Here is a 16,485-nt window from a genome sequence, read left to right as displayed (position 1 = left end):
AAGCAGATAGCAAATTCTTACAAAACACAGAATATATGAAGCTACTATTAAAAAAATGTAAGGATTAACACATCATAAAAATATAAATGATAATAAGCATGTAAAATCATTCAGCAACTATTTAAGAAGCGTCTCAGGCATATGACATATAGCTACTATTTTAAATCACATAACATGATTAAAATTCATCTGATTGATAATAAAGACGATAATATAATATATAATATAATACAAACAAACAAAAAGAAAAAACAATCACGATGACAAGATGTGTGGCAGAAAAAAACCTATTCCCAATAAACTGAAAAAAATAATTTAGATGTCCATGCGAAGAGGTTTAATAATAACAGTGGAGTCCTACCCATTTCTGGGCATCTCAACAACAAGATACGGCGTACGCACTGTTAATATCAAACAGCTGAACATTCACTTAGCTGAACATTTACTTTGTTTTCGTTTTTTTGAATGTCTTTGTCCTCTCGTTAATTTTTCGTTTGTGCTGACCAATCTTTTTGCCTAGTGACCTGCTAGTTTTGTACGAAGATGATTGAAGAAATTGCTATATGATTCAAAGTCGCTATTGTCATGTATAAATAATGGGCCTAAAATAAAACGATTGAAATGTATTAAACAGATAATCTCAAAAATCACTTTGAACGAATTTGTAATTGAAAGAAACAAAAAGATTAATATCATCGAAGCGATGTGTTCATATACGTGTATTTAACGCGGTACTACAAGTTCTCACATAAGAATGGAAAAAGAAAAATTGAAATCATTTCTAAAAGGAAGGCCTGGTACAATCCATTATACTTATTCTAAGTTCAACATATGAATATTAAATATTTAAAAAGTAAAGAACGTTTTCAGGTTTCTATTTCCATTATAATGTCAGGAAATGTAGAATTGCTAAATTGTAACATTAATTAAATACCAATGTATATACATGTTATGCCATTGTGTATACATGATTATATTAACCGTATGGCTCAATTATATGAAGCCATCTTTTGCTAGATATATTTGTTGCATAATGTTGCGTAATGTTCTCCTTACGGTAGGTATTAACACCCCACTGCAAACAGAATGTTGACATCTATTATCTTTCAGGAATCACTAATTCGGTGTTTGTATTGAAAATTTTTATTAAAAAAAACCTAATCTCTCAAAATTTAAAATCAGGAATAATAAACATTTAAATACACGTCTATGAACACATCGCTTTTTTTTTTCTTAAAGTTAAAAATAATTTTTATCACATTATATGCATCGTACAGTTATTCTAATTTGTGATTTTCTGAACTCTACTCATAGAAAATGATTGTTGATAATTAGTCGGCTTTGCATCTTGCTCAATCTAAGCCGGGTAATTACCGTTAAACTAATAATTTGACATTTAGCTGAACATAACTCATCAATTATTCATCTAAAATCAGACACTCTGAGTGAATATTACTCATAGCAATTAGTTATGAATCTGTATATAAATTCCAAAAAAAGATTTCATTGCCATTCCTCCTTCTGGGACATTTGGAATAAAATGGCCAAAGTAGCGCTAGTGGGTTCAAGTTACGTGTCTAGACTTGAAAAATTTTGTGAGGGTGACTTAAAAATTCCAGAAGTAAAATTCTTTGGGGTATCTGGAATGCGTGCTGATAATATTCCACAAAACAAAATAAACGAAATCTTGATTTTCAAACCTGACATAGTGATTATTTTAGTTGGTGGCAATGACATTTGTGATAATTCCTCACCAAATGACATAGTAAAGAACATCAAAAACCTTGTAGACGAGCTGAAAGAAAACGCTGTTCAATTTATTTACGTTTCTGAAATACTACCTAGAGGAAAATTCAAGTATTCGGTGGAGTTAACGATTGAACGATTCAATTCACAATGTACAGTGTAATTCTCCGTGGGGAAAAATTCAGTATGGTACTAATTATGATAGACTTGATAAATAAATATATGAACCCGGATTTAAAAAAAATATATAAATGAAATTTTACCTTTGCAAGGATTTCTGCAGGTCAAACTCGCCATTCACAAAGCAGCATTTGCGGCAGAGGAAGGTCAGCATGGGTTGCGACCATGACTTGAGCTGCACATCGGACATGGGTACACATTGAACATGCAACCATCGGGTGCACAAATTACATTGTATGGTGCCTTCACCACATTCATTTTTGCATTCAGTGCAGGGGTATAACCCAGCCATACTGAATATCAGAATGTGGTATGATTGTAGAACATAAATATATTTAACCTTATATACATTTTTATTTTTTAATGATGAGAAGCGGAAGATCAAATACAAGTTTAAGATCATAAAAAAACTAGTGTCAAAAATTATTGTCTCTTCATTAGAAATTAACTAATTAAGATTGCATTTTGGTGATAATTATTAAATTCTCAGATCTGATTTATAATTAGCTTGTATAATTATGTAAATGACCCTTGAACGACGAGCGGTAGAACTTATGATCGGCAAGATTAAAAAAAGGGCAATTTTTCAATTGTCCTTTTTTACAAAAAATAAATAAATTATTATTTGTTATACAATTGATTTGCAAATAATTTATTAAACAGATAAAAACTTGCATCGTTTTCTGTATGTAATCGGTTATTATGCAGAGTACATTCATGTTTCAATAAGCGAGAGTTATCTTTCTTTGATGCTAATATTTATTTCTTTCAATAAAAAATCTTCGTGTAAAAATATCAAAATTTTATTATGTAGATATACCTCATAACATCTCATAGAATCAATATTTATAAAATTTTAATAGTTTTACAACAAAATAAGGGGCATTTCGGTGGCATTCCGGTGATTTGTAGGGGCATTTCGGTGATTACGGGGCATTCCGGTGATTCGTAGTACCGAACAAGTTGTATTTAAATCGCTGGCATTATTGTCAATACTGAAAGTCATGACGCAAAATGTGGATCATTATGGTGTATATTTCTACAGCATGGGAACTAATCTGTTCACTGTGTCATAGTTTTCTTCCTCTTTTATGTCTGTGTGACATTTAATGAGTGATTCGGCAGTTGTTTCTAGAAAAGCAGAGGTGAAACGAGCTACTGGTGTTCAGGTCCATACTCCCAGGTTTTAGTGGAGTCTAAGTTACTAATTTACTTTTATTTCTTTGTACATTTTTTTTTGTTTATTTCATGTCCTTTGTTGTCTGTGTCTATTTTCTATTTTCTATTTTCTTTGTCTATTCTTTATCTTTGGAATAACAAGTTGGGAAATACCGGTCTTGGAGACTATCATTCAGTAGAGGGATAAATGTATACCTCCATGACAGGATATATTCCTGTATATTTTTATTATGAGTTTTATAGAAAAATCACCCCAAGACGTACCTTGATTGGAAGGTCACTGGATAATTGGCATATACATGTATTGCCTCTACTGGTCTCTATTGTTGATGGTCTGGTAAACCAATCAGATAACAATAGACTTGTTGCTTTTACAGTTAAGCTAATCAACAAAACCTATTAAAATTTAATTAGTTGATTAATATTAATTACATAAAACACTGTACATGCAGTATAAGTACTTTAACATCTGTCTATAGCTAAATGTCCATCAGTGTGGTTGTACATGTAGGTCTCTTTCTTGATTTATCTTTGATGCAGAATTTCTACTGACGAAAGTTTTATTTTGTTCACCACTTCCAGATGCATCACTCACTATGCAATAGTCAGTGCATAGTAATCAAAATTTTCTGTTTTGTGTTAAAAACTTATCACAGCATGTAAATAGTTAAGCATCATATTTTTATGATAAGTTTTACATATAAGACGTTATTATTGAAAAGCCCTAGAAGGGGGGTAATTTGCCAAATACATGCATTCAGAGTGCTGGAGTCATGGGTTCCAGCCCCACATAAATGATAACCAGCAAATATACATGTATGTACACCATTAAAAAAATATGACATGCTATTTTTACCATTTTGAGGCTGAAGATGCATTTGCTTTTAGCTCACTCTTTTTATTTATGTCAAGAGGAATTTTTTTTCTCTATAATGAAAACAAAGCAGAGTATTGCTCACTGCCAATGCACTTGATTCTTAAAGACAAAACTTTTTCCATTTCAGATGACTTAAATTTTTACCCAGGTGTAGTTGATACCAAATGTAATGTCAAAAGTTGGTGTGGAAGGAAAGCCAAGACGTAGCAATGTTTGGGTACGGTTGCGGAAACGTCTTAATCGGAAAGGAGTGGTGGAAGTTGATGTTGATCACCTTCGGTACAAAATGCTTAACATACTTAGACAGGGTATTCAAGATTTACTCTTGAATCATCAAGAACTTGGACCTAAGGTTTATAAATATTTTTCTATTTATTTCTTAAGCAAATTCATACTAAGAAAATTCCTTTCTGTGCTTACAAATTAAAATAGAAATAACAAATGCCACAACATTTTCTTCAGCAAAAGTTGCTTGACTATGTAGTATTGTTAAGGTGTCAATAAGTTTACAATGTATTGCATTGGATGTAATTTCCTCATGTTTTTTTGTTGGTCAGTCAAACCTTATTTTAAAATTAGAAAAAATGTAAAATTTTTAGATGAAATTTAAAATTTTGAAAACTTGTAAAATTTTTACTTAAAATGAAGGTGGTCTAATAAAAAAGTGCTCCCTAGCTACATTTCCTCAATCCTCAGAAATTCACCCCCCTTATACAAGAGCGTTTTCCTGTTATTAGTTCAACAGTAAGCTAATTTTCTATTGCATGATTGATGATGAAGACAAAAAATCAGTGGTTTAAAGGAATATTACTTCATATAACTATATTGCAAACACAACTTTTGAAGATATACTGAACTAGCTGAAAATTAATAAAGTATGAAAAAGATTGACAACTATAAGGGAGATAACTGACATTTTGAGTATTTTTATAATTGTTTACACATGTGGTTCTACAAAATTTATATCTGTTAAATTGAAAGTATTTGTCAAATCAATTATGCAGTAGAAATTTATATTATTAAGTAAGGATTGGCTGTCCATAAAATGGTGATTGATCCTAATGGAACCATTTTCTACTTGTCAATCATCATTTGATAACCCTGATTAGCTGATTGATCAGGGGTGATAATTCACTGATCACTGATAATTACCTGAGAATTTCCTTGGCTTGAGATAATTGACAAGTGTGTAATTTTAATGTGACATTCAAATAATTGTAGTTAGGCACTAAGGGTTTTTTTTTCATTCAATAGGGTCAGAGGACCGTGGGCATGAAACAGGGGGAGTGGGTTGCCCCTCCATTTTGCTCTAGAGAGGGCACTGAGAAATTTAAAAGATATTAAATTTGAAAGTACACTGTTGTTACATACACTTGATTTGAATGCCTTTGTGTCTTTTAGAGAGAACTTACTCCAGAGGATTATAAGCATGTTCACGTTAAAGAATTCATCTCTAAATCTGGAAAGGTAAGTATTTGTTAACAGTTTAATGTGAATTTAAATACGTATTTGCGCATATAGTTTCTGATATGCCATGGACAGTTTATAGTGTAAACTTGGTTGTTTGATTTAAAACTGAATAATTTAATTTCAGAAGTAACAGGCTTTCTGATTGGTGAAAAATTTTTGTCCATCATCTCATAGACCAAATTTTGTAATGTGACTGTGACGTCATCAACCTTGCTTAATTGTTTACTCGTAATTTAGTGTGCACCACATGATTGAGGTTATTTTTTCATAGACTGAAAAAATATAACAGTCATTCCTTAAATATTTTAAATTGGCCTGAATGAAAATTACATAAATAAAAAGGAAACTTTTTCAAACTTTTAAACCTATTGATATTTCTATATATCTTTATTTGCCTGTTTTCACAAGATTTCTTTGTAAAATGTTTGTGCTGTTGGAAGGAAGATTCTATTCAATTTTATTTGTTTTTCAAATTGTATTTCAATTTGTTGATTAAGATTTATAAACCTTTAAGCACAAAAAGGGGGACAGGTGTGTTGTACTTTAAGACAGCTTTTGTTTCTTAATACTATACATATATATACTCGTACATGTAATATTGTTTTGAGTTACTACCTAAAACAAAAGTACAGAATTATCAAATTTTTGTCTTTGGTTCTACAGAAATTCACCTTTATGAGTCATAGCAGTGCTGTATTTGCCTCTTTACGACAAGCAGTTAGTGTAAGTGAAGACCATTACCTCAGTGCAATAGCTCCTGAAGACTTGCCCTACATGGAATTCATGAGTAATTCACGCAGTGGGCAAGATTTTTACCTCAGGTTAGAAAATTTACAACAAGAATAAGTTTTAGAAGAAAAAAAATTATAGGTGGTAGTTATGAACTTTGCCTAGAAGCCACAGATGTGTGGGGGTTTCCCTTCTTGGACACTAATTACTCTTGTTTATATCATATTTACTGTAAATGTATTAATTTTTGCTGTGTTTTAGTTCTCAGGATGGTCAATAAATCCCAAAAATAATACCTGTCTATTTGATTTTTGCACTAGAAAACTTTATGTTTTAAAACAAAAACAATAGATACCATATAACTGTTTTTTTTTTCGCTTGTGGAAAATTCCATTTCTTCCTCAAATACTCGCTGAGGTTTTTTTTTTGCTTAATGTAATTTTCTCCAGCAGAAAAGAGTTAAATGAATAGGACAAAGATGAATAACTCTGTCTTATCCTCAAATATTTCAAATGATTTAATTTTCATGTTCCAACTTTGTCAGCGAAATATGGCGAAAATTAAATCACCGCAAATATAACCACTTATATGGTATCGGGGAATACATTTGTTTGAAAGAATCCATGAAAATTAACAACCCAAACACTTAATATCCTTCCACTATTGTCTTTTTTTTAAGCAATGATCAGGAATATATACTAAAGACAGACAAGCAGCATAATATTGATATTTTCAAGTCTTTCCTACTGTAAGTAGATATGGCTCAGTTTTATCTGCTAAATTTGTTTATTTTGTAAATGCTTTACTTGGTGTAAGACTAAATATATTTTTTTGAGTAATCATATTGTATATGACAATTAATCCCAATTATTCGAAAAAAGATTTTTTCATAAATTTATGAAATACTGTCAAAATGATAGCCGTTTACTACCTATTGAGGCCACATATAATATCAGCTGAATTTTTAGATCAGATGAAACTCCATGGAAATGCCAGAAACTAACAGGACTCACAATGTACACATACATCAATGCCTACATTTAATGCATGTACAGAGCTGCAAATTCATATTTGCAATATTAACAAAAATCTGTTAGTGGATTGTGAAATTACATGTACATGGATTATGGTATTAAACAATAGCAACTAATAATGCTAAACTTTCTCAAGGCTGTTCCATTAAAACATGCAGATATAGTGGATAGACACATTGATTTTTTTTAAAAACACTTGGGTGGTTGCCAAAACATTTGACACACAAATAGATTGAAGTATAAAGATTTAACTTGATATTGCTTATGTTGGTAAGTCCCCTGGCAAAAAGTGCATCCCTCAGTACATATATTGTTATGGAACAGCCATCAAATACTTATGTAAACAATTGCAATATTTTGAAATTTTTAAACTAAGAGATGTCACATGCATTTGATAAACCATGCCCACATAACTGACTAATTACTCACTTCGTCTACATGATTTGCAAAATATTTGCTGAATTGACACAATAAATTCATAAGGTTAGCATGGCACATATACACACTGAAGTAGGAATGTTGAATGTTTTAGTATTGGTATAATATTACTGTAAAAGTATTTTAATTTGTGGATTACAGAAGAAGCACAAGTTCATGGATTCTTGAATTTGTGGTTTTGAGGTTTTCAGTATACACATCAATGGAAATCTCCTTTTCAATGGGAACTGAATTTCGTGGTGTGGCCTATCCACAAAAACCAATAAAATTGGTACCCCCATGAACAATAGTACTTTCACAGTATTATATTTATTTTGTAATACAGGCAATATTTAGACCATTTCCACATACATCCTCATTCACTCATAGTAAAGTTCTTAGGAGTCTATACCATTGAAGGCCCTGGTTGTCCTAAGGTATGTTAATATAATTTTAGGCTTTGTCTACGAGGGATGGAGTTATGTGTGTAGAACCTCTTGTTAAAACAAGTAGTGAAAATCTTTTATCTTCATATGAAGATATTAACATACAGCATATTTTAAAACATTTTTGTCAATACAAATTTCATATACAGATTGTAATTAGGAAAATTATACAAGTTTAACTTAATTAATTGTACTTTTAATAATGATGATTTAATTTTCATAATTTATCAACTTTGGGGATGATGCCTTGTTACTGAAAATAATGTCATGACAATACTGAAAATAATGTCATGACAATGGGGATAAGAAAGACTTCCACTTTAAAATGTCAAATGGTTACTTCTGAATTATGTCATTTTCAACATAACGAATTTGAGCCATTCATGCTTCAGACCCACTACATATATAGGACATTACTTTTGCTATTTACCCTGTGAAAATGACTACTATAAATAAATCAACATGGGGAAACTTTCAATCCTTTATTTTACTTTTAAGCATGAAGTTTTTAAGTATTTTATATAATCTTAGTTTATGCAAAGCACACATTAAGCACTAACCAACAATCCTTTTCTTTTAGCTTATAGGGTAAAAAATATGAAAACAAAATACAAATATAAGTCAATCTCATGACTTTTGATTTAGATTTGAAATGATTAAAAGAAAACAAAAAAAAAAAAAAAAAAGAACGAAGCAAATCTTTTATGTTTTTTTTTCAATTTTGCATAAAATGATTTTAAATTTTACAGACCAATTTTCTAGCTATGCAAAACATATTCTACCCTCCACAGAGAATAGAAAGTAAATTTGATCTGAAAGGCTGTTTGAAGAATAGATATCAAAAGGTATGGAATTACTGATTGTACAGAAAAAACCAGTAATTTTTTGAAATCATGCTCTCCTAAAAGTATTTAGATCTCATATTTTTTTTACCTTTAGAGTTGCCTCCCTTAAGCACTAAACATTTTATCATATTTTGTTTTATTCAAAAGTTATTCAAAGACTTTTAATTGGTTCTCACTGCTTCTGTGTCAAGCACAAGGCATATAGAAGATAACTAGTTGGGTCAGTGTCAGAATTGTGTGCTTTTTTGAGGTGACTTGATTACCCATGGGTTGTTACCTGTACCTCTGTGAGCTAGAACAAAATGATCTGACTCAGCATGGCAGACTATTACAAAACAGCTAGCTAGGGTCTTTTTTTAGGCAAACATTCTACTCTGGAAATGCATGAAATATCTGCTCTAGAACATACAGCCACAGTTTAGTCTAAAGTTATTCTAAAACCTATCTTATGTATTGTCCAAAATGATTAGTTTAAGTCTGAATATTGCACACAAAAAATGTATTATTTAGATAGATATTCTTCTACAACTGATTGTGTGGGGAAAAGAATTGAAAACCAGATTTTTTTTATCAAGCATCAAAAACCCAGACCCTCCACTTATAGTAATATAAAGGCAGAATGCCTTATGCCAACAAGATTTTCTGGCTGAAAGAAGTATTGATGAGATGTTTTATTGTTGATAAATTATCCAGATCAAGGGGATGGTTCCAAAGGTCAGGAACCCCTCATTTTTTGGATTTTTTTTTTTTGATTTTATGCAAATATGGGCAAAGAATTAGCAAATGCTATTATACAAGCCCCTTTTCAAAATCTCTGGATCCATCTCATCTTACATTCAAAAAAGGACTTATTTTCACTTCATTTATTCAAGATAAAGAAATCATGAAAAAAACACATTGGATAATCCATGAATTGCATTTAGTGTCAACTGAATTACCAAATAAGTTGTTATCACCTTTAATTTCCCTGATGAAAAAATAGAGCTTATGAATATTTAGTCTGTCTGTCTGTCTTAATGTCCAATGTAACTCATATCTTTACTTAATTTATCTCCCATTGAAAATGTTTTCCTTCTTCAATATTAAGCCTAGTTCATCTGTACCATAAAATGAACTTTTTAAATATTTGTGAGTTAGTACTTCTATTAAAATTGACAAGTGTAGCATAAGTGAAACATTCTTTAACACATGATCTGTTTCAAATTTTAGCCAAATCCTCCTGGTAGCAATTATATGACAATTTATAAGGATGTTAACTTTCTGGAGGAAAATATTGATTTAGGTGAGTTGATTCACTTATTATACACCCTGCTTTGAAAGAGGGAGGTATAAAGTGAATTTGGTGTCCATCTGTCTGTTCAATTAGACGTACATTTGTAAGTCAATACTTCTTTCTCTACATTCTCTACAATTTCTCTGCAATTATTCATCACAGTCACTTTATAGTTTTCAAAGCAGTTTTACATAGGTTTGCTTTATCAAGAAATTTATGTCAGAATAAAGCAACATCTACTTCTTGTTCGACAACTTTTCATATGTTGATCATATATGTTTTTCGGAAGGGGAGTAGGGGTATACTGTAGGGAGCATTGCTGAGTTCTTGTTGCTTTTTCTTTTGTTAACTGATGTCATTGTTGGATAAAAAGAACAAGGATTTTTGTATTTTAGAATATATTCAAAATATTTAACTTTGATAGGCAACTTTCAAATGTCTTCGGTCTATTTTTTTTTATATTTGTATGAACTCCTATATATTCCATGTTTCCTTATGTAAATTTTTTATGTATAAAATAAAAAAAAAATCCAGATAAAAACAGTATGTTTTCATGATAGTTTTTACAATTATATTATTTTTATAATTTATCAAACATAATATAATTTGCTAAATTTTTAGTCTATTTTTTGTTTTTAATTTAGGGATTCAGAAAAGTTGGTTCCTGCGGCAGCTACAGATAGATGTAGAATTTCTACGCCAAATTGGTGTTCAAGATTACAGCCTTTTAATTGGGAGACACAGAATCACAAGTTTAGAGATTAAAGAATCAGTTGGAGATGTGTTTATCCGAATCAAAAAGTAAATTTAACACACTTCATATATGTTTGTTGACATAATTTAAAATAATGTTAATCCAGAGAATAATTGTGATAAAAGTAAATGCATTTCAACAATGAATTGTGCATTTTTTTGGCAGAAGTTGAATCCCTTTAAACTGACAACAAAACACTTAGTGAATGAGCGATGTTGTAGTCCAAAATTTCTTCATTTTTTAAAATTCAAAAATAAAGTAAAGCCTGTTAATACAAACCTATAATAGACCTGAATCCTCTCTAAAACCAAAAATTATCTGGAGTCTTTTCATACTAGTGTCAATGCATATGTATGTAAACCTTATATAAATCTGTTGAAATTGAACTTATCCCTTATTTCCTTTTTTATATCCACATAAACTAAGTTTGCTGATTTGTAGGAATTATCTTGTCCAACTGTTCACATATTCTGTAAAAACAATGCATGGATTTTGATAAACGTAGGTGTGCACAAAAAAATATAAATATTGTTTGGTGCCAAGTTAGTTAATATATTCTGCCTAAAGGGTTTTAGATCTTAAATGCTTATAAGGACAACTCTGCTTTAGTGGATCTTCAAAAACTTTTATATGAAGTTAAGGCATCATATGTAGATATGTATGAATGTAGGCCAATAGAAAGGGAGATTAATCAAAGTAAGTGTTAAAGATGTGTGTTCATTTCAATTGTGTGGGGTTCTAATTATAAGTTTGCATACTATTTCTAGCTATTTTTAGCACCAACAGATTAGTTTAGCCATGGAAAATAATAAACACATTGATTTGTCATGCAACAAAACTAATGTTTTCTGTTTCTTTTAGATCATATGGTACTCCTAATACTCAAGCATTAAACCCTGAACCTCACAACCCACTACACAACGAAAACCTGCTCAAACAACCTGCTTCCAGCACAGAAAATATAGCAATGAACAAAATAGGCCAAAGTAATAGTAGAACTAAATACACTGTTCCAGAATTTCTCACGGATTCAGGAAGTGCTGAGTTTAAGCAGTCAAATCGTCGACTTTTATTGACATGCCGTAATACTTTACATGTTATTAACGGTGCAGAATATCGATACTATTTCGGTATTGTTGACTTTTTCACAATGTATGAATGTAGACAAAGAATGGGTAGACTGCTTAAAACTGTGAAATACTTCTCTACCAATCATTCTACAGTACCACCTGATGAATACGCTGAGAGATTTTTAAAGTTTATCAGTGAGAGAACTATGTAGTCAAACATATAAGATATCCGCAGCTTTTAAAAAAGTTTGATCAAGGGAACAAAAAGAATCAGTTTTTCATGGGACAAAGACTGGATCAAGAAAACAGTCTAAGCAACATTAATAACAGAAATAAGGGAATGAAAATAAGAAATATTAGAGATTAAATGAGCAACCTTGACTCCACTAAATAACAACTTAGTATGGACCAGGTGCACCGGTAGGATTTGCATATTTTGCTTTTCTAGCAACACCTGTTAATGATGAATTGGTCATGTGATGGCAAATCCAGGATATAACAAAAGAGGAAGTTTTGACATTAATTATGAACAAATCTGTTATTTTACCTTATTTTGGATGATCTGTAATCTCATAGCTGCTTGTGTTATTCTTACTGGTATTAGTTTTTTATAAGAGGGATGATATCAAATCAATTAATGAATTTCCCACTTCACAAATATCAATACTTCATTCATTTATTAAGTATCATTTTAATTGAAAACTAGCTTTTTCTTATAAACTTGGTTTTATCTTTATTTTTTATGATTTAATCATCTTAATAAGAAATATCATTGAGTGGATATAAACTGTCTTATGAACACACTGAAACCCTTTTACTAGTCAAACATTTTATGAATGTAATAATTTATTTTTACTATACTAGTGCATAATTTTTGGAACAATTTAGTGCTGTTCTTCATTGACATCACTTAAATTTACATATGGCTGAATTCTTTATTTGTAAATTTATAGTGGCTGGATTGGTTGTTACTTTTGTCTTCATAGTTTTTAAATTTTAAATTCATTTAAAAGTCTTCTCCATTGAAAAGACTTGATCTCAGTGAAGGTAAACCTCATTCAGAAGATTTTGTCACTGAAGATAAACTTTTCCCTGGAGAAGATTTTATCTCAGTGAAGGTGAACCTCATTCAGAAGATAAACTTCTCCCTCGAGAAACAATGACTTGAAATAATTGTCTTTGTTATTATTGTAGACTCCTCCCTGGAGAAGATTTAATCACTGTGAATGTAAACTTCTCCCTAGAGGGGATTTTTGTTTGCTATGATGGTAAACCTCTTTCTTGAGAAAACATTTTTGTAATGGTGGTAAACTTCTCTCTGGAGAAGATTCATTCCTTCTCATATGAGGAGATTGGATCTGGAAATAATTTAATCCTAGGTATACTAATCAATAGGGAAACATCTTTTGTAGTTTAGTGTTACGTAAATTTTTAAAATTTCGATTGAAACAAATCTGTCAGGTTGAGTTCATAAGTTCATTTTACATTTTATTCAGTATTTGTAGTATATAGGATTAAGAAGTTTTATTACCTATTGCAGTACATTTAAAGATATCTGTGTTGTATAAAACATTGTAGAGATCACTGGAAGAGTCATGAAATTATCTCTATTTTAATGCTATTGTTGAAATATAGCTGTGAAATCAGATACAAAATATCCACATTTGTGTGATTTTGAAGGTATCATCCTTAAACTGTGTACCCTGAAATTAACACAATTATCCATTCAATGTTTACTGTGAATTTTGTATTGTAATTGTGCTTTTTCGTGTTATATAGAAAATGTGCTCAATTTACAGCATCTGTGACTCAAGTATTCTGTGATAAATTATAGTCTAAGAATGTTTCTATGATGTATGAATATCTTGATGTAGATTCTCTGATTTTTCAGTATAGAAAAGATTTAATGTATTTCTAAAACATCTTGAATTGTTTTATCATATTATAAAAGAGGATATAAATTAAACTAAAACAATAAGGCCTAAAAATCAATTTCTTAATTTTCAGGCCATTTCTCATCTCTTTTCAGTGCACTTCATTGCCTAAATTGGTTGCCACATTAACAAAAAGGGGGACTATAAAAACAATAAAAGAAATGCTTCCCTCCCTCATTAGTTTTAATCTAGACTCTTAGCTTTTGAATCATGGATGTCAAAATCCACAAATTTATATGGTAATATTTCCCCCACCTTAATTATTTTTCATCCTTATTCAAAACTGCTACAACCCCATCGAAATCAGCTCCAATTCTTTTAGAATGTCAGACACCTATGTTTCATGACATAGATTGTACACGTAGTATGTTACCCTTGTAGTTCATTTTTGTAAAATTATTTCCAATTTTTCAAATGAATGCAATAATAGTTTAGTTCTGTGAGTAGCAAGTTCCATGAAAAATAGTAAAGATGTCAAAAATTAGATTTCACCCACTACGTAATTCTCACAACCTGTACTCCCTTTTTTGACTAAAATTTGGTTTGGTCTGATAGGCACGTGGTTTGTTTATCAAGCTGAAAGAACATTGAAAATTATATATAGAGACTTACAGAAATTGTTTAGTTTAGACAGGTCATCGGATTATTCAGTGTTCGTTTTAGAGAGATTTTGTTGTATTTTAATGCTATAAAATGTCGTGTTCTTGTTTTAGGTTTAAAGGTTCGTTGCGCGATTCATGTGACGTTCATTGCGTGATTCATGTGACGTATGTTGTCTTTTAAAATATGTTTTGTTTTTTTTCCCACTTATCTTATTCAAATGTGTAGCTCTCATAAGGCAGGTCAATTAAATATTTTCAAAGGTTGAGGGTTTTTTTTTTAATAAATATAAATAAACGTAAATAATTGTAGCCTATAATACAATGTAAATAGGCTAATTAACTAGACACACGAAGTTATAGATATTGTAAATAAGTTTGACTAACTTCATCTAAATGAAGTACAACGATTTGACATATTGAATCTTGGTTACATATCATGAAGTTCGAATATATCACTATCTTTACTGTAAAATGCGAAATTTTCTCGCTGTATTTTTTTGTGCCTTTTTTAATCTTTTTAGACAATTTTTTAACTCGCAATTTTCCCTCTTATCTTAATTCGATGTACTAAGAAGACAATATTCACAACAGTTTAATTATCATTTTTGCTTTACAGGTTTCACTTCGAAAAAAGAGAAAATTAAACTGTCGCTAAAATTCTACAGTTTACAGTATTCACTTGCATCAGCAATTGCAAAATATGTCTGACCAACGTTGTCTTAAATAGCTGTCTAACTGAATATCACTTAAAATTTGATAAATGACATATGTCACTACCTTTGAATTCTGACCACTGGTAGGGCCAATATCAAAACCATTTTTCAAGTAATCAATTTTGTAATCATAATTTTAATTGGGATCTATAGGAAAAAAACATATAATGTAACTAAATAAAAGAAATCTGATGGTTGAAATGAACACAAATTAATAACGTTAAAAATACATTTTCGACATTTTTGCTTTAGATTGGAAACTTTAAATCAAGAATTTTCATTGTGGCCTCTTTACAAATATTACATAGTATTTTTTTTCGCGAACTGTGATTTAAAAAAAAACACATATTCAGATGATGTGAGATGATTGTTATTGTACTTTTGAGTGATAATGTAAATTATTTGTTAAAACCATAAACATGTGAACATTATACCGTATTTGGTGTATTAAGACACAAACCAAGTGTAGATGCTGTAGCTCATTTGATCTGATTGCACTGTGCAGAAAAGGCTTATAGTTTGACCCTGATGCAGGCTTATTATGTTCATTTTATCTTTGTGGTTAAAATTTCATTATGATTATGACATTTTTTAATCTCAATACAAGTTTTTCTCATTTTTTTACTCAATGGATAGCTCACATTTTCTTTGAATTCATGTTATAACACTTTTTGTCCCGGGATTGCCTAGTCGGCCAAATATATAGTCGATTCGAGATGTATATAAAGAGCTTTGTTATAGTTCTAATTTGTGAATAATTTTCTGTGCACAGAATTATGGGAGATTTGACCAATCAAGACACTGTATACCAGATTTTAAACCGTTTACAATTTAATTCTATTTCTGCTGTATATAGTATTATTTGAATCTGATAAATGAGTATATAACAGTGGCTAAAAAAAATAAGTACAATATTACATATTAGCCTGTCATCTACTGATTGCAGATGATACTGACACTTCAGTTATTTAGTGTCATTTGTTTCTGTAATATTATTCAATTTTGTTTTATACGACTAACTGTGATATATCTGAAATTGAAGTTTAAATATGAATTTTATAATTTATTTTTGATAGATCTATAAATACCTCCAATTCTAAGTGATTGACGCAACTGTGATATTGTTGTCCGGTTTTATGCTTAAAACCTTTTTTTTTGAAACATGTGTAATGGACTTTTGTTTTATTCAACAATAAATTACCTTGTTGATTTTTAA

The 16,485-nt window shown here is 30.4% G+C and overlaps 1 protein-coding gene across 3 annotated transcripts in view; it reads left to right on the top strand.

Moving 5' to 3' along the window:
* The window catches only part of LOC148612737 (phosphatidylinositol 4-phosphate 5-kinase-like protein 1), a 17,132-nt gene extending 647 nt beyond the window's left edge, over positions 1-16,485 (top strand). For 2 of the 3 annotated variants that reach the window (XM_088594427.1, XM_088594426.1), the window contains exons 2-10: positions 4,110-4,334; positions 5,384-5,449; positions 6,116-6,273; positions 6,861-6,929; positions 7,979-8,069; positions 8,828-8,923; positions 10,133-10,205; positions 10,841-10,997; positions 11,812-16,485. In XM_088594427.1, coding sequence (XP_088450553.1) covers positions 4,152-4,334; positions 5,384-5,449; positions 6,116-6,273; positions 6,861-6,929; positions 7,979-8,069; positions 8,828-8,923; positions 10,133-10,205; positions 10,841-10,997; positions 11,812-12,232 — 1,314 coding nt within the window. In that variant the 5' untranslated portion in view covers positions 4,110-4,151 and the 3' untranslated portion in view covers positions 12,233-16,485. The remainder of the gene's footprint in view (positions 1-4,109; positions 4,335-5,383; positions 5,450-6,115; positions 6,274-6,860; positions 6,930-7,978; positions 8,070-8,827; positions 8,924-10,132; positions 10,206-10,840; positions 10,998-11,811) is intronic. The other variant, XM_088594429.1, reaches the window with a different exon arrangement.

Source organism: Perna viridis, chromosome 7 (genome assembly GCF_037379345.1).
Source record: "Perna viridis isolate PV_CMFRI_1.1 ecotype Kerala chromosome 7, ASM3737934v1, whole genome shotgun sequence".
In the NCBI taxonomy this organism is placed as follows: Eukaryota; Metazoa; Mollusca; class Bivalvia; order Mytilida; family Mytilidae; genus Perna; species Perna viridis.
This window is presented reverse-complemented; position numbering and strand designations above follow the sequence as displayed.